Source organism: Nerophis lumbriciformis, linkage group LG03 (assembly GCF_033978685.3).
Source record: "Nerophis lumbriciformis linkage group LG03, RoL_Nlum_v2.1, whole genome shotgun sequence".
NCBI classification, from domain to species: domain Eukaryota; kingdom Metazoa; phylum Chordata; class Actinopteri; order Syngnathiformes; family Syngnathidae; genus Nerophis; species Nerophis lumbriciformis.
In genome coordinates this window covers 15029548-15049174 of record NC_084550.2, presented here as the reverse complement: position 1 = coordinate 15049174, position 19627 = coordinate 15029548, and the positions used below count along the sequence as shown (strand labels likewise).

The 19627-nt window shown below is 38.6% G+C and overlaps 1 protein-coding gene across 1 annotated transcript; it reads right to left on the bottom strand.

Annotated features, from left to right (window-relative positions):
* Positions 1-5999: 5999 nt before the first annotated feature.
* Positions 6000-17751, bottom strand: LOC133575581 (uncharacterized). Its single transcript, XM_061928266.1, has 3 exons — positions 17422-17751; positions 15162-15360; positions 6000-6137 (listed from the first exon to the last, which is right to left on the bottom strand). Exons 1-3 carry the CDS (start codon positions 17612-17614, stop codon positions 6089-6091), a joined length of 441 nt encoding a protein of 146 aa, XP_061784250.1. The 5' UTR covers positions 17615-17751; the 3' UTR covers positions 6000-6088.
* Positions 17752-19627: the final 1876 nt, after the last annotated feature.

Genomic DNA, 19627 nt, shown 5'->3' with positions numbered 1-19627 from the left:
TTGGAGAACCCTCTGTGAGATGGGCAGGTGTATGCTTTTTGATAGTAAACTACCAGACAAAATGTGGAATTATGCTGTACAGACAGCTGCCTATGTGCGAAACAGATGTTATAGTAAATGCACAAGGAAAACACCTTATGAGATGCTCACAGGCAAGAAGCCAAACATGTCCAAACTTCAGAAATTTGGATCTGTGTGCTTTGCATACACACAAGAGAAAGGAAAGTTAGATCCTAGATGTGAACAGGGTCGTTTTATCGGTTACGACAAGAACAGCCCAGCTTATCTTGTGTATTATCCAGACACAGAAACGGTCCAAAAACACAGGCTAGTGAAATCCACAAACAAGACAGTCAACAAAAAAGAAACACAAACACATGGACCCCACACTCAGTATCAGGACAGAGAGGTACACCCCAGGGTCCTTGACAATGAGGAAAGTGATGATGAAAAAATGGGAAATTAATCAGGTCAAAGTGTTAAAAATGAGGTTTCTGTTTCAGAGATTAAAGGTGAACAGTATAGCGCTGGGGGTCAGGGAAGAAAGAACCCACCTAGAGTAAGGAGAAGGCCCGTGCACCTACAGGAATATGACATGGAAGACACGGCAGTGGATAAGTGCAATGGAATGACGAAATGCAGTCACTAAAAGATAACGATACATTCAAAATCACCCATTTACCACCAGGCAAAAAGGCAGTGGGGGGTATGTGGGTGTATACACTCAAGAGTAATACCGATGGGTCAAATAAGTGTAAAGCAAGATTTGTTGCAAAAGGTTATAGCCAAAAACAAGGCATTGATTATGAGGAAACATTCTCGCCTACTGCTGACATGACAACTGTCAGAGTAGTTATGCAAAAAGCAATGCAGGAAGATCTAGTTTTACATCAAATGGATGTGAAAACCGCATACCTACACGCACCAATTGACTGTGAGATCCATTTCGAACAACCTGAAGGTTACGAGAAAAAGTCAAAAACAGGAGAAAAGCTAGTATGCAAATTAGAGAAGTCCTTATATGGTCTCAGTCAGGTCGAAACTGGAATTCTCTGTTGCATGTATATCTCACTGAAAACGGTTTTGATCAAAATCTTGCTGATAACTGCCAATACACAAGGGAAAAAGAAAATTAAAGTGATTTTGATTGTGTGGGTTGATGATCTGATAATTGCTGCTAACAATGAGGAGGTTGTGAAAAATGTCAAAGTGATGCTCACAGAGATTTAAAATGAAAGACCTGGGAAAATTGAACAGTTTTCTAGGGATAGATTTTAAACAGTCAGAGGACCAAGTCACAATGTCACAACACAGGTACGTGAACAAAATCCTCTCCAAATTTGGGATGCAGGATTGTAAGGCCAGAGAGACCCCATGCGAGTCAAAACTCGAATACACAGAAAATGCTGTAAAAATGGAAGAACCAAGGATCTATCGAGAAGCAGTGGGAAGTTGAATCTATTTGGCTACTTGCACTAGACCAGATTTAAGTTATGTGGTCAGTAAACTTTCCCAGCATTTTGCTGAGCCAAGTGAGGAGCATTGGAACTCTGTAAAGCACGTGTTCAGGTATCTTAAAGGTACAACAGACCGTGGGTTATGTTTTAAAAAGAATGACACAGGTGAACTTGGTCTACTAGTCCACAGTGATGCTGACTGGGCATCTGAGGTCACAGACAGATGTAGCACTAAAGGGTACCGTGCCAGTTTAAGTGAGAAAAGTGCACTCATTTCATGGAAGAGTCGAAAGCAACCGACAGTTGCACTGTCTACCTGCGAGGCAGAATACATGGCCTTAGCGTCGGCCATACAGGAGTGTATGTATTTGCAACAGTTACTCAAAGGTATTGATAAGTGTCAGTATGCTCAAACAAAGGTTTACGATGACAACCAAGGAGCTATTGCACTAGCTAGAGATCCAGTAAACCAACAAAGGTGCAAACATATCGATATCAAATATAATTTCATACGTGAAACTGTAAATAGTGGGAGAATATGTTTGGATTATTGTCCTACTGACAACATGATTGCTGACTTGATGACAAAACCAGCCACTAAGCTAAAACTGAAGACATTTGCTCAGTATTTGTTTGGCACGTAGTGCAAAAAAAGCATAACATGTGCCAAAATGTGTTTTTGTTGTTTTATTTTCAATGAAAATGATGTACCACAATAAGCTAAAAGCTAGTGGGGGTGTTAAGTGTAATACTGTTGTACGCCCTTACCCATTGTGTCCATTAGAGGGCAGTGTTTACCTGTTATCTGACACCTATACTTCCTGTTCTGGTGTCATATGTCATGAGTCATTCTCTGTGAGTTAGAGCCGCAACATGTTAAGATGCTGCCGCTACAATAAATATACCTACAAGTCCAAACGTAAAATGTGTCTGACGAGAGTTTGAATACATCTCCAACGCAACAAAGCTCAACAAAGTCAATCCAACCAAAATTAATTTCCACTGATAGGTTTAAGAATAAACTTAAACATTTCCAACAATATGAATGAAACTAAATTTAAACAATCCATTCTAATTATAAGAATAAACTTAAACATCACTGATAACTTTTTAAATGTACTTTCAGTCAACTTAAACAATTTTCTAAACATCAGTGAAATCATCTTCTTTAAACATTCCCTCAGTACAAAACAAGGTTTCCTCACCAGTTGCGTCTTCTGAGTCCACACAGGAGCTGTCTTCCTTCCTCTTAGCAGCATGTCAAAAAGGGGTGACTGACTGAAGCTCAAACATTTTGAGCATGTACTCTGAGCAGGTGAATTCAATCACACCAATCTGTTGGAAGCAGGTGGAGATGTTCAGCTCTCACTGTTGCCCCTTCAGGCCTGGAGTGTGCTCTACAAATCAGTGGTGTTAGTGCTGCTCTGTACTTTGAACTTGACAGGTACCATGGGTTGAGTGCTGCTTCTGTCCAAAATTGTAGTCAATGAAAAATGATTGACAAATGTTTGGTTGCTTTTTATCAATTCTATGCTTTTATGGGGATTGGCCCCTCCCACCTGCGAAGACGTGCACCTGTCTCGCCCAAGGACACAACGGCAGTGACTAGGATGGTGAAAGTGGGGATCGAGCCTAAAAGCTAAATACACAATACTAGAACTCACAATATGACTGAGAAAAAAAAGGAAACCATTTAATGACACACCACCACCACAAAAAAAACAAAAACGGAATGGAATTTTAGTCTTTTCGCTGAATAAAAAAATGTACATGAAAAAAGTCAAGCTTAGTTTTAAAAGCTGACAGTTGTGTACATTTCATGTAAGAGAATGTAGAATATACTTTCTGTCAAAAAGTAATGACATCATATACATTGAATCCTAAAACATAATACAAACAAACTAAAGTCCCGCCCCCTGACTTCCGTGTATAAGTCCCGCCTTCTGGCATCTGGCTGTGATTTGATAAGATATGATTTATATAGATTTAATTTGACAGGTCTTGGAAAGATGTGAAAACAATCTACATATTGAATGGCAGCTATAGTCACTGTGTGTATTGTGGTGCAATGGATGGTGCTATGTTGTACATTCCAACAGGTGTTATGTTGTACATTCCAACAGGTGTTGTTATGTTGTACATTCCAACAGGTGTTATGTTGTACATTCCAACAGGTGTTGTTATGTTGTACAGTCCAACAGGTGTTATGTTGTACAGGGCTTACTCATCTCCTCTTTCTGCTGTAAAAATGGTGTATGATCCTCTTGACACTCATGTGGGGAAACTTTGCTTTGATCAGAAAAATAACAGAAAAATCCGCAGCTTATTCCAAAATGATTGTGTGTCTGTCTCCTATGTAATTGCGCTCTGGAAAAATGTTGTGGATGACATCTGCTGGGTCAAAACGTGGTCCCTTCCTAACAGGTATTTACTTACTTTCCTTCTGGGCCTCTTGCTTCTCCATCCGGGCGAGGAGTACGGCCTCTTTTAATTCGTCAATCTCCTTCTGGGCCTCTTGCTTCTCCAACCGGGCGAGGAGTACAGCCTCTTTTAATTCGTCAATCTCCTTCTGGGCCTCTTGCTTCTCCAACCGGGCGAGGAGTACAGCCTCTTTTAATTCGTCAATCTCCTTCTGGGCCTGTTGCTTCTCCAACCGGGCGAGGCGTGCGGCCTGTTGCTTCTCCATCTGGGCGAGGATTCCGGCCTCTTCCTTCTCCATCTGGGCGAAGATTCCGGCCTCTTCCTTCACGTCTTTAAATCTCTGGATTGATGAAGTAATGTGCTGATCATTCTTACTGGGGACCCTGGGGAAAAAGAGTTAATATGGTTCATTGGGACCAAATTTAAATCATTTTGCATAATTCACACAAATTAGTACGTGACTACTGAGGACCATTTAAAAAAAAAAAAAAATTCAAATTAAATATGACATGATCCTCAGAATCATTTAAAAAGGTTTCCCTTTAGGGAACTTGTTTTTTTGTCCCCATACCGTCAGAGGACCCCTAAAGGTGACTGTGTAAACAGAGCCATGTCCCCATTAAGTAAGCATTGCCAGAACACACACACACACACACACACACACACACACACACACACACACACACACACACACACACACAAATCATACTGCAATTTCTGATGTTGAACATGACACTGAGTTTGTGTGTTTTTCTGACACAATATTTAGTGTGTAAAAAATGCCACACATTCTGCTGTATGTGTGCCTGCTTCCCTTTTTTAAGGAAGACTTTAAACATGTGGAAGTTGTTCAACATGAGTGGAAGACATTCCTCAAATGCAGTAGAAAAGCCTAAAAGCTAAATACACAATACAAGCACTCACAATATGACTTGGAAAAAAAAGTAAACAATTTAATATGACAGACCACCACAAAAAAAAACGGAATGGAATTTTAGTCTTTTCGCTGAATAAAAAAATGAAAATGAAAAATGTCCGCTTAGTTTTAAAAGCTCTGACAGTTGTGTACATTTCATGTAAGAGAATATAGGATATACTTTCTGTCAAAAAAAGATGACGTCATATACATTGAATCCCAAAACATAATACAAACTAAAGTCCCGGCCCCTGACTTCCGTGTATAAGTCCCGCCTTCTGGCATCTGGCTGTGATTTGATAAGATAGGATTTATATAGATTTCATTTGACAGGTCTTGGAAAGATGTGAAAACAATAATCTACATATTGAATTAGAATTGATGGCAGCTATAGTCACTGTGTGTATTGTGGTGCAATGGATGGTGTTATGTTGTACATTCCAACAGGTGTTATGTTGTACATTCCAACAGGTGTTGTTATGTTGTACAGGGCTTACTCATCTCCTCTTTCTGCTGTAAAAATGGTGAATGATACAATTGACACTCCTGTGGGGAAACTTTGCTTTGATCAGAAAAATCCGCAGCTTATTTCAAAATGATTGTGTGTCTGTCTCCTATGTACCGTATTTTTCAGACTATAAGTCGCAGTTTTTTTTTCATAGTTTGGCCGGGGGTGCGACTTATACTCAGGAGCGACTTATGTGTGAAATGATTAACACATTACCGTAAAACATCAAATATTATTATTTATCTCATTCACGTAAGAGACTAGACGTATAAGATTTCATGGGATTTAGCGATCAGGAGTGACAGATTGTTTGGTAAACGTATAGCATGTTCTATATGTTATAGTTATTTGAATGACTCTTACCATAATATGTTACGTTAACATACCAGGCACGTTCTCATTTGGTTATTTATGCCTCATATAACGTACACTTATTCAGCCTGTTGTTCACTATTCTTTATTTTAAATTGCCTTTCAAATGTCTATTCTTGGTGTTGGGTTTTATCAAATAAATGTCCCCAAAAAATGCGACTTATATGTTTTTTTCCTTCATTATTATGCATGTTCGGCAGGTGCGACTTATACTCCGAAAAATACGGTAATTGCGCTCTGGAATAATGTTGTGGATGACATCTGCTGGGTCAAAACGTGGTCCCTTCCTAACAGCTATTTACTTACTTTCCTTCTGGGCCTCTTCCTTCTCCATCTGGGCGAGGATTCTGGCCTCTTCCTTCTCCATCTGGGCGAAGATTCCGGCCTCTTCCTTCTTGTACATGTATGCCTCCATCACTTCCAGATGGCGTGGAGATAACAGGTCCAAGACCTGCTGAATGTCCTGTTCAACACACACACACACACACACACACACACACACTGGTTTGAGTTTGAGTTTGAGTTTATTTCGAACATGCAATCATACAACATGATACATCACAATCTCCAGTTTCTCTATTCAACATGTTCGAAAAGGAGTAGGAAGAAGCAGAGCTTATTTAATCCTACCCCTTTTCTTTTACATAACAGTTGCTAAAACTTTTGTTCACTTCCTGTTCTCAATTTATTCACAATATACTCCATAAGTAATCACAATAAAAATAAGTAAATAAATAATAATTGGTGAAGTAAGTTACATTTCATATGTTGAGATAAGTAAGATTAGTTTGTGAGTGAAAGAATGAAAGAATGGATGAGTTAAATAAATACAGAATGTTTATCATGGTTCTTCTTCTTTATACTTTGTAAACACTTTAAGTTTGAAGAGTTTCTTGAAGTGAATCATATTAGTACATTGTTTGATTGCTTGGTTTAATCCATTCCATAATTTAATTCCACATACTGATATACTGAAGGTCTTAAGCGTTGTACGTGCATACAAATGTTTTAAATTACATTTCTCTCTAAGATTATATTTCTCCTCTTTTTTTGAGAAGAATTGTTGTATATTCTTGGGTAGCAGGTTATAGTTTGCTTTGTGTATAATTTTAGCTGTTTGCGAATTCACTATGTCGTAGAATTTCAGTATCTTTGATTCAATAAATAAAGGATTTGTATGTTCTCTATATCCAACATTATGTATTATTCTAACTGATCTTTTTTGTAACACCGTTAATGAATGAAGTGTACTTTTGTAGTTATTTCCCCATATTTCTACACAGTAACTCAGATATGGTAACACTAGTGAGCAGTAGAAAATATGAAGTGATTTTTTGTCTAGGACATGTTTTGCTTTATTCAGTATTGACGCGTTTCTTGCTACTTTATGTTGTATATTTTTTACGTGAGATTTCCAGTTCAATTTATCATCAATCATTATACCAAGAAATTTGGTTTCATTTACTCTTTCAATTTCTATTCCGTCTATTTGTATTTGTGTTTGGCTTTCTCTTCTACTGTTACCAAATAGCATTATTTTAGTTTTACTGAGATTCAACGATAGTCTGTTTTTGTCAAACCATCTTTTTAATTTGTTAATTTCTTCTGTTATTATTTGTAGTATCTTCTGTGTGTTCTCTCCTGAACAAAACGCTGTTGTATCATCCGCAAATAATACTAACTTTAAATCTTTTGTAACTTTACAAATGTCATTTATATATAGATTGAATAATTTAGGTCCTAGTATTGATCCCTGAGGTACACCACAGGATATATTTAGCGTTGTAGAGATGTGTTCGCCTAGTTTCACGTATTGTTTCCTGTTCATTAGATAACTTCTTATCCAGTTTAAGACTAACCCTCTGATGCCATATCGTTCTAGTTTTTTGATTAAAATATTGTGATTAATTGTGTCAAATGCTTTAGTTAGATCCATAAAAACTGCTGCCGCACATTTTTTATTATCATTTGGAATGGGGACCAAGTTTTTGATCATCACTTGTGGGGACCACCATTTCTACAGGTTGTGGAGGCATAGACATTTTTAGGTAAACATTTTTAGGTACAACAGCCCAGTTAGCTCATACACGGCTTTAAATCTCTGGATTGATGACGTAATGTGCTGATCATTCTTACTGGGGACCCTGGGGAAAAAGAGTTAATATGGTTCATTGGGACCAAATTTAAATCATTTTGCATAATTCACACAAATTAGTACGTGACTACTGAGGACCATTTTAAAAAAAAACAGAGCGTTGTCCCCATTAAGTAAGCATTGCCAGAACACACACACACACAAAAATAATACTGTAATTTCTGATGTTGAACATGACACTGAGTTTGTGTGTTTTTCTGACACAATATTTAGTGTGTAAAAAATGCCACACATTCTGCTGTATGTGTGCCTGCTTCCCTTTTTTAAGGAAGACTTTAAACATGTGGAAGTTGTTCAACATGAGTGGAAGACATTCCTCAAATGCAGTATAAAAGCCTCAAAGCTAAATACACAATACTAGAACTCACAATATGACTGAGAAAAAAAAGGAAACCATTTAATATGACAGACCACCACAAAAAAAACGGAATGGAATTTTAGTCTTTTCGCTGAATAGAAAAATGTACATGAAAAAAGTCAGCTTAGTTTTAAAAGCTCTGACAGTTGTGTACATTTCATGTAAGAGAATATAGGATATACTTTCTGTCAAAAAGTGATGACGTCATATACATTGAATCCCAAAACGTAATACAAACAAACTAAAGTCCCGCCCCCTGACTTCCGTGTATAAGTCCCGCCTTCTGGCATCTGGCTGTGATTTGATAAGATATGATTTATATAGATTTCATTTGACAGGTCTTGGAAAGATGTGAAAACAATAATCTACATATTGAATTAGAATTGATGGCAGCTATAGTCACTGTGTGTATTGTGGTGCAATGGATGGTGCTATGTTGTACATTCCAACAGGTGTTATGTTGTACATTCCAACAGGTGTTATGTTGTACAGTGCTTACTCATCTCCTCTTTTTGCTGTAAAAATGGTGAATGATACACTTGAAACTCCTGTGGGGAAACTTTGCTTTGATCAGAAAAATAACAGAAAAATCAGCAGCTTATTCCAAAATGATTGTGTGTCTGTCTCCTATGTAATTGCGCTCTGGAATAATGTTGTGGATGACAACTGCTGGGTCAAAACCTGGTCCCTTCCTAACAGCTATTTACTTACCAACAAAGTCAAATAGATATCTTTTAAAATCATTCCTGGTTATTACCCTGTAAAGACTGTGATGGTTAGATACAAGAAGGACATTGATGTTACCTGCACCTTATGTAACATACATCCAGAGACTGTTTACCAGCTGTTTTGGACTTGTGAAAGCACTCCATCACTATGGCAGGCATCTGTCGCTTCATCCTGGACAATATTCTTGACAAATTTGTGCTTTGTTTTAAAGATGTGATATTTGATTTTACACTATATGAACAAAAAATTGAAAAGGAATTTTATCTTTGCAACCTCATTATACTATTGGCTAAGTTTGATAGTCATAAATGTAAGTTTCTCAATACCCGACCTGTTTTTTGTGCCTTTAAAAAAGAATTAGAACTCTACATTAGAACACTCTCTATCTCTAACAACCAAAAAGCTGTGAAAACGATGATGCTGTGTGCCAAATTTAAATTATTTATTGAGATTGAGTGAGCCTATGGCTTTGTACTTTGTCTATTTTATATATATTGTTTTTTGCATTGTATTTAAGTTACTTAGAATTTTCAGCCCCCTGGCGCTGTTTTGTACGGTTTTTATACTGTTTTGTACTGTTTTTGTAATTACTTTGATTATTATTTTCAACTGTTTGTAAATGTTGAAATTTATAAATAAAGGTTTATAAAATAAAATAAAGTGTGTCTCTTTTTTTTTTTTTTTTTTAAATAAACCTTTATTTATAAATTTCAACATTTACAAACCGTTCAAAATAATAATCAAATTAAGTACAAAAACAGCGCCAGGGGGTTGTAAATTCAAAGTACCGTATTTTTCGGAGTATAAGTCGCACCGGAGTATAAATCGCACCTGCCGAAAATGCATAATAAAGAAGGAAAAAAACATATACCGGTATAAGTCGCACTGGAGCCCGGCCAAACTATGAAAAAAACTGTGACTTATAATCCGAAAAATACGGTAACTAAAATAGAATGCAAAAAATGTATATATATAATAAACAAAGTACAAAGCCATAGGCTCACTCAATCTCAGTAAATAACTTAAATTTGGAACACAGCATCATCGTTTTCACAGCTTTTTGGTTGTTAGCGGGAGAGAGTGTTTTAATGTACAGTTCTAAACATTTTTTAAAGGCACAAAAAACAGGTCGGGTATTGAGAAACTTACATTTATCAATATAAACTTAGCCAATAGTATAATGAGGTTGCAAAGGTAAAATTCATTTTAATTTTTTTTTCATACAGTGTAAAACCAAATATCACATCTTTAAAACAAAGCACAAATTTGTCATGAATATTGTCCAGGATGAAGCGACAGATGCCTGCCATAGTGATGGAGTGCTTTCACAAGTCCAAAACAGCTGGTAAACAGTCTCTGGATGTATGTTACATAAGGTGCAGGTAACATCAATGTCCTTCTTGTACCTAACCATCACAGTCTTTACAGGGTAATAACCATGAATGATTTTAAAAGATATCTCTTTGACTTTGTTGGTAAGTAAATAGCTGTTAGGAAGGGACCAGGTTTTGACCCAGCAGATGTCATCCACAACATTTATTCCAGAGCGCAATTACATAGGAGACAGACACACAATCATTTTGGAATAAGCTGTGGATTTTTCTGTTATTTTTCTGATCAAAGCAAAGTTTCCCCACAGGAGTGTGAAGTGGATCATTCACCATTTTTTCAGCAGAAAGAGGAGATGAGTAAGCCCTGTTGGAATGGCATCAAATACAATGGCAAATTGTTTGGGAGTCACAGGGACCTTAAAATGGTTGAGAAATTCTTGGTAATTAAAAAGTTGACCTTCCTTATTGAAAAGCTGACTCACTAAAATGATATCATTGTTGAACCAATTGTTGAGGAAGAGAGATTTCCTTTTGTAACATATGTCTTTATTGTTCCAAATGAAATATTTGGTGAGAAATTGTACTTGTACAGTATATAAGAGACCATGCCAGAAGGGAACAGGAATCCTACCAATGTTGTAGTTACACAATAGCAAAAAATTTTAGGCCTCCAAGGTTAGAAAATACATGAAAAATTAAGTTCCAAATTGAGGTAGGGTCTTTCAAATACTGTCTTATCCATTTAATCTTGAAGGTGTTATTTAGTGTAGTGAAATCCAGAAAGTTTAGACCACCCTGATTATAATTCTTCATTATAACAGATTTCTTAATATAATGAATTTTGTTTTTCCAAATAAAGTCAACAAGTATTTTGTCAATAGTTTTACATATTTTTTGGTTAACATCTAAAGAAATAGCCGCATATGTAACCCTGGAGATACCTTCTGCTTTGGAAAGCAAGGTTCTGCCTTTTAAGGATAAATCTCTCTGTAGCCATTGGTTAAATCTTTTCTCAGTTTTTTCTACAATTGGATTAAAGTTCAAGACCGATCTAGGACTCTAATTTTTAGTGATAAGTATTCCTAGGTAGTTAATACTATCCTTAACTGGAATTTGACATATAGACATCATTTCACATCTCTTCACAGCCATTAGTTTACACTTATTCACATTCAGACGGAGACCAGAAGCCAAGGAAAAAACATGAATCACATCCAAGGCAAGAGAAATTTGAGAAGAGTCCTTCAAAAAGAGTGTAGTGTCGTCAGCCAGTTGGCTGATAGTTATTTCTCTGTCTAAAATAGAGATCCCCTTTAAACGACTAGTTTTTATATGAACCGATAACAATTGGGTGGCTAACAAAAATAAATACGGAGATATACGACAATCTTGCCGTATCCCACATTTTAATTTGAATCTTGGAGATGTACCAGATTTTAGCTTCATCGAGCTATTACCATTGCAGTACAAAGTCTTGATTGTTTTGCGGAAAAAATTGCTGAAGCCAAATTTGTCAAGTGTCTTGAAGATAAATTCATGTTCGATCGAGTCAAAAGCTTTGTAGAAGTCCAGGAAAAGAAGGAAGCCTTCATCGTTAATGACCTCTGGGTAATCCAGTATGTCAAGTACAAGCCTGATATTATTCGATATGTGCCTCCCTCTCATAAATCCTGACTGTGTCTCATCAATTATGTCATCCAGAACCAATTTTAAATGTTTAGCAAAAATAATCGCTACAATCTTATAGTCATTGTTTAGAAGGCAAATTGGACGCCAATTATCAATGATTAGTAAATCTGTTTGGTTTGGGTATAAGGGTAATGAGGTCTTGTGTTAAAGTTGGAGGAAGGGCATCTATATCAATACTTTCACAAAACACTTCTAATAAGAAGGGAGCTAGCTCTTCTGAAAATATTTTATAGAATTCAGATGTAATACCATCCACTCCAGGAGATTTGTTATTTATAAACTATTAATTGATTCCGCTACTTCCTTGAGACCGATTGGACGGTCACAGAATACTTGGTCAGCTGTGCTGATTGATTTAGTTTCAGTTAAGGCATCCATAAACGAAATAGCATCACTATAAATTGACTATTGTATAATTTTTTGTAAAATTGAGAACAATAATTTGCAATCTGTTTTGCATCATTGCAAACCAAATCATTTATTTTCAGTTGATCAATGGTGTTGCTTTGAGGCTGCGATTTTTCTAAACGAAAGAAATACACAGAATTTTGTCCACCTTCCTCCAGCCATTGTTTTCTAGATCTTACAAAAGCTCCTTCTGCTTTCGATTGATACATTTTGTCTAATTTATTTTGGTTTTCTAAGAGGCTTTCTTTATCTTCTGCTGACATATTATCTGGACGTATAGAAGATAATGCAGTAATGATGGAAATCACATTTTCTTCCTCAGAACGCTTATTCTTAGCTAGATTACTGCAATATTTTCTAATAAATTTACCTACCTCATATTTAAGGAGTCCCCAATTACTACAATAATTGTTTTGGGTTTTGGCTTTATTAAAAAAAAAATTGTATTAGATCTTTAATCTTCATTTTTAACTGCTTCATGACATAAAACCGAACTATTGAGTTTCCAGTATGAGCTTTTTGAACGATTGTGAGAGGGATGTAGAGAGATGTGAATCTGTATAGCCCTATGATCATTTAAAGGAGTGGAGAGAATTTGAACAGTAACATTGTTTTGCAGTGATTTAGAAATTAACCACGTGTCAATTCTGGATTTTCTTGAGCCTGACTTATTAGACCAGGTAAAGGATGTCTTTTCAGGATTTTTATATCTCCAGGCATCAATTAGATCAAGCCTTTGCATTAGTAACTTTAGATTTGAGCTGACACTATTTTGAGAGCCTGGTGTCCATCTATCAAGTGAATTGTCAATGACAGTATTGAAGTCACCTCCTACAAGTATATAAGCATTTGGAAATTTGGCAAGCCAGTGTATAATTCTATTTTCCACCTCATTAAATAAAATAGTATTGTTTTCCCCGAGTTATATCCATAAATGTTAGCAACTATAAAGTTAGTTTTCTGAATCTCAAAAACTTGACAAATATAATGGCCATTTTTATCAGTCACTATGATGCAATGAGACTCCTGTAATATTGTTTTTGAGTGTGCCAACTCCACCAGAGCGCTGTGATGCATGAGAGCAACATATCTCATTACCCCATTGAGATCGCCAAAACTTTACATCATCATTCATACTGTGTGTCTCCTGTAAAAAACATAAATCTGTTTTACATTGTTTAAGAAATAAAAATAAAGCTTTGCGCTTCAAGTTCTGCCTTAACCCCCTGGCGTTGAGAGAAACTATAGATAAAGACAAAGTTAAATAAGAATGAATTAGAATTAGAAAATGCTTTGAGTTAGAAACAAAGCAATTAGATGCTGCGGGAACACCATCATATTAATATTCAGAAAAGGGCAAAAAACTGGCTCGTGCATAAGTTGTAACTCCTCATCTGTTCATCCTCTTTTAACAAAATAAAGTCAAGAGTAAGTTAAAGTCTGAAAGGTGTATCTTCAGACTGGAAGAGGGATTTCTTTTTTTCTCGATAAATGCCCAACTGCCTACAAAGTAGGCAATTTTCCCTGCCTTGCGAGCTTCATCCACCAGTGGCCATAACTTCATTCTTGCTTCTCTGTCGACTTTACAAAGATCCTCGGTGAAATGCAGCCCGTTGCCTCGCAGGTAAGAGGAATTATTTGCAGCGGCCCAGACTGCAGCTCTGTGCACCCAGGAGGAAAACTGCAGTAAAACACACCTGTTACTAAGGCTGGGCGATATATCGATATACGCGATATATCGCGGGTTTGTGTCTGTGCGATATAGAAAATTACTATATCGTGATATCGGAGTATACGTTCTGACGCAGTTGCTTTTAGCTGCTGGCATTACACGACAGGCTCTTCCCACTCTTTCTTGTGTCTCCTTCTCAGACAGCAAGCGCACATTCTTACACACGTCACATACTGTCACGACATACGTCACATACGTATACGCCCTCGTGGCGCAGAGACGTAGCAGCAAGGCTAAAGTTAGCTGTGGTGCGACTGGTAATACGAGAGAACAAAGGTGCGAATCTGGTAACAAATGAAGGAAGAATTAATTCCCAAGAAAAACAGCAGATGGTCCATCGTCTGGCGGTGGTTTGGCTTCAAGTGGGAATATGTCGAACAGACAACCGTAATTTGTCAAGTGTGGGGCAAAAGCGTTTCTACAAAAAGTAGCATTACTGCTAATACGTAGCATCATTTGAAAAGTCACCTGCTAGAGAATCAAGAGTGCTTACTCCGCATGTCAACATCTTTGTTTGGTGCCACACCATCAAAATGCTGAGGCAAACATTTCCACATCAACACCGTATGAAAAAAAGAGTCCACGACAAAAGGAGATAATGTCCGCAGGAACCTACCACATAGCGAAGGACGAACACTATTTGATTTCCTATTATGGAGCTCATTTTTATTTGACACTTATTGAAATATCTTGTGTGACATCATGTTTTTAAACTATGTAGTGTCGCCATGCACAAAAAAGTACACTAATAGCTTGTTTTAAAATGTCTCTGACAATCTTGCACTTTCTGTTTTGGAAATGACATTAATGTTTGTGTCACTGCTTAATAACTGTTTAATAAATACAGTTTTGGTCAATTGACTTATTGTGATTTCCTTGTCTGCCTGAAAGTTTAAAATGAGCATATATTAATGCAGTATGAAGAAGAATGTTTTAATGTAGACACATAGAATAATCATACTGCTGTGATGATGTATTAAGTGTTCATTCAAGGTAAAGGCAAAATATTGAGGTATATATAGTGTATCGCGATATGGCCTAAAAATATCGAGATATCAAAAAAAGGCAATATCGCCCAGCCCTACCTGTTACCTTTCGGCTTCTTCACTCCAACGCGGTGCACGGTGTCGATAACATTCGGGAGCCGTTCAGCATCAGACGGCAGCAGGGCCTGGCAAACTCGGATCACCTCTTCACGTACATCTCTGTCCTCCACACGCTTGGCCACACCATGCAGTCTCAGGTTCCATCGTCTTGAATATCTCTCCATCTCAGTGATGCGTTCTAGAAGTACATTGATTACCCAAGGGAGTATATTAGGGCCTTTACTGTTCCTAATATACGTAAATGACATGTCATCAGCATGCAACTGTGAATTGTTCCTGTTTGCGAATGACTCGGCCCTGCTGGTATCCGGCAAGGACAAATCACAGGTGGAAAAAATCCTCAGTGCTGAACTCCTTAGTATTTGCACCTGGCTCGCTGACAATAAACTATCCATACACTTAGGTAAAATGGAATCCATCCTATTTGGGTCCCAAATTAATCTAAAAAAAGTCAGTGACTTCACTATAAAAGTGGGTGACATTGTTATCACCAGGAAAGATGAGGTCACCTACCTAGGTTCCATTCTGGAGGCTAATCTTTCCTGTGATAAAATGGCAACCAAGTTAATCAAAAAGGTCAATCAACGAACGAGATTTCTCCATAGAATCTCCTCTCTGGTCAACAAAAGTACCTTGAAGAGTCTAGCGGGAACTCTTATTCAACCCTTTTTCGATTACGCTTGCACCTCCTGGTACCCTAGCACCTCCAAAACCCTCAAATCTAGACTCCAAACATCCCAGGACAAGCTAGTCAGATTACTTCTAGACCTCCACCCCAAGTCCCACCTCACTCCTACCCACTTCTCCAAAGTGGGCTGGCTCAGGGTGGAGGACAGAGTAAAACAACTTGCACTGAGCCTAGTCTATAAAATCCGCTACACCTCCCTGATACCGAAGTACATGTCAAACTACTTCCTTAACGTAATTGACTGCCATAACCACAACACCAGGGGGAGTTCCACAAACCACGTTAAACCCAGATTCCGATCTAACAAAGGTCTTAACTCATTCTCCTTCTATGCCACATCCATATGGAATGCACTCCCAACAGGTGTAAAAGAAAGGGCATTTCTATCCTCCTTCAAAACCGCACTAAAACAACACCTCCTGTCAACCTCAACTCTTGACTAACATCCTCCCTCTTCCACATCCCACCTCCCGGATTGTAAATAAACAAATGTCCATCCATCCATCCATCTTCTTCCGCTTATCCGAGGTCGGGTCGCGGGGGCAGCAGCCTAGGTAGGGAAGCCCAGACTTCCCTCTCCCCAGCCACTTCGTCCAGCTCCTCCCGAGGGATCCCGAGGCGTTCCCAGGCCAGCCGGGAGAGATAGTCTTCCCAACGTGTTCTAGGTCTTCCCCGTGGCCTCCTAACGGTCGGACGTGCCCAAAACACCTCCCTAGGGAGGCGTTTGGGTGGCATCCTGACCAGATGCCCGAACCACCTCATCTGGCTCCTCTCGATGTGAAGGAGCAGCGGCTTTACTTTGAGCTCCTCCCGGATGACGGAGCTTCTCACCCTATCTCTAAGGGAGAGCCCCGCCACAAGGCGGAGGAAACTCATTTCGGCCGCTTGTACCCGTAATCTTGTCCTTTCGGTCTTATAACCAAATGTAAATAATCAAATGTATATACTTGTTCTTATGCTTAATGAACTCACTATGTTCTCTGCTCGCTGTACATATCCTACCAAGTCAGACCTACACTGTGTCAATGTCCATTTCTCTGATGATGCAATTGTTGATGACTGAAGTGCTGATATCAACTAAACCCTCCTCATCCCCCCCCCCCCCCCCCCGTTTGTAAATATTGTACATAATGTAAATAATTCAATGTAAATACTCTGATGATTAACTTGTGGGATGACTGTATTAGGCTGATAGTATATATTTGTACCATGAATTGATTTTCGTGGACCCAGACTTAAACAAGTTGAAAAACTTATTCGGGTGTTACAATTTAGTGGTCAATTGTACGGAATATGTACTGTACTGTGCAATATACAAATAAAAGTTTCAATCAATCAATCAAAGCTTCTAGACCCCCTTCACAGCCAGTTACAGCCCAGAAACTCTCTCCATAATTTCGCTTACTTGTTTGCCAACCTGTTCCAATTTAGCATTTCCGCAAGCAATTTGAATGGCATTGGCCTGTGTCAACTTCTTCAGCTCGTCTGAGCGGGCGTTAATTAACGCGGATAGCGTAGCAACAATGTCACTATTGCCCATTTCATCTTTACCTTTCTTGGTGGGAGGCTTCTCCGGTGTTACTGGCAGGGAAGGAAAAACTTCTTCATTCATGAGATGCAATTTCACGCCGCCCCCATTTATGAAATAGTCATGGCAGTTGTCAAATAGCAGGTTTGAAGTTGTAGCATTATCCGCCATTTTCTTCGCCACACCCTTCCTTTTCGTGCCAGAAGACGTCGACATAGTTCAAAGGAGCAGTCGTTAAGTCCAGCCAAATGAAACACAAAATGAACTAAATATAGGGAAACTATTAAGTCTCTTTTAAATCATATACGAGCCGTTTTCACAGGATTATGTTCTTTTTTTTTTTTTTAGATGCTGCTCCCGCACGTAAGACCGTTCACGGCGCCATCTTGGATCGAGCCTCGTGTGTCTCTCTCCTTCATACTTGCCAACCTTGAGACCTCCGATTTCGGGAGGTGGGGGTGGGGGGGGGGGGGGTGGTTGGGGGCGGGGCGTGGTTAAGAGGGTAGGAGTATATTTACAGTTAGAATTCACCAAGTCAAGTATTTCATATATATATATATTAGAGATGCGCGGTTTGCGGACACAACCGCAGAGTCCGCGGATTATCCGCGGATCGGGCGGATGAAATTTAAAAAAATAAGATTTTATCCGCTCGCGGGTCGGGTCGGGCGGATTAATTAGATTTTTTTTTTTTTTTTTTTTGCGGGTGGCAGTTAAACCAATTGGGAAATATATATACATAGTTAAATGTTGTTACCCACATACGAAAAACGAGCAGGCACCTGCAGCATATGCCACAACAGAAGAAAAAAAAAAAAAGAGATGGACACTTTTACGGAGCGGAGGGACGCCTCGCCGGGGTCCGGGACCGAGGCTCCTTCCCCCGAGAGGGCCCCACCGGGAGCCGTAGCTGAGGCGATCCGCGAAAAGGGCCCGACGCACGTCCAGGGTCACTACCGCGCCCACCGCACCGACACCCCGCCTCGTCCGCTTTCGCCGCGGCTGGCGTCACGCGCAGCAGGTAAGCAGCTTACCTGCCCGCCACCCCCGTGGCCGGGGGCTCGTAACATGGGTCACTCCACGCGCTACGCCCGCGCAGCTTACCTGCTTGCTCGCAAAATGATTATTAGCATTCAGACAGGTTAAAATGTTGCTAAAACCATCACTTTTCTATCAGTCACAGTGACTTTTCAAAACAAAAATATTATAGCAAAAATCATATGGGTTGATTGACATGTTTATTCTGTAAGCTAACTTCAATAGTTTGAAATTATTTTGACAGTTAATGCCAGTTATCCTGTCAACCTTTCACAAGACTTCAATTTGTTAATTGAAAGTATAAATAGTATAAACACTTTTAACAGTATGTCGTGCTGTGAAATACAGCCGACAGGATGGCGCACCAAACACAAAGCAAGGCCATGCTGCAGGAGAACAATTAAGGACTTCTTTCATTTAAGGTTTGTGATAAACCATCAAACTCATTCGTTAAAAGGACTCTATAGTAATATAAAGCGAATTTTTCTGGACATTATCATGCAAGAAAAGTTTATTTTTGGGATCGCGATCACCGCGTAATGATTTTTAAAGGTTGCATTACATTATTAACTGTCCCATGTGATCAGCCAGTGCGATTGGAAGTCCATGCTCAATTATTGCCTCCGTAAATAAAACTTCGGCATTTATCACATCCAAAGAATCTGTTTGGGCGACGAAAAACGTTGAAAGTTTTCCACTTGTATCGCTAGCAACGGCATTAGACTTGTGTTTTTTTGTCCCAACGTGGTCTTTTACATCACTAATTCCTCCGTGTCCGATCGAAAAATCTTGTCTGCACAAGGTGCAATTCGCGTAGTTTTCACCCTTTTTTTTTTTTTTTAATTAATATTAGATATATAACAACGGGCGGATGGCGGGCGGATGCAGTTCTGATCAAACGTTACATCGGGTGGATGGCGGATGGTTGACGACTTTCTGCCGCGGTTGCGGATGAAATAAATTGCCTATCCGCGCATCTCTAATATATATATAAATATATATATATTAGAGATGTCCGATAATATCGGCCATAAATGCTTTAAAATGCAATATCGGAAATTATCGGTATCGTTTTTTTTCTCTATTAAATCAACATAAATAACACACGATACACTTGCACCTCCCTCCCCCATTTACACTCATTCACACAAAAGGGTTGTTTCTTTCTGTTATTAATATTCTGGTTCCTAC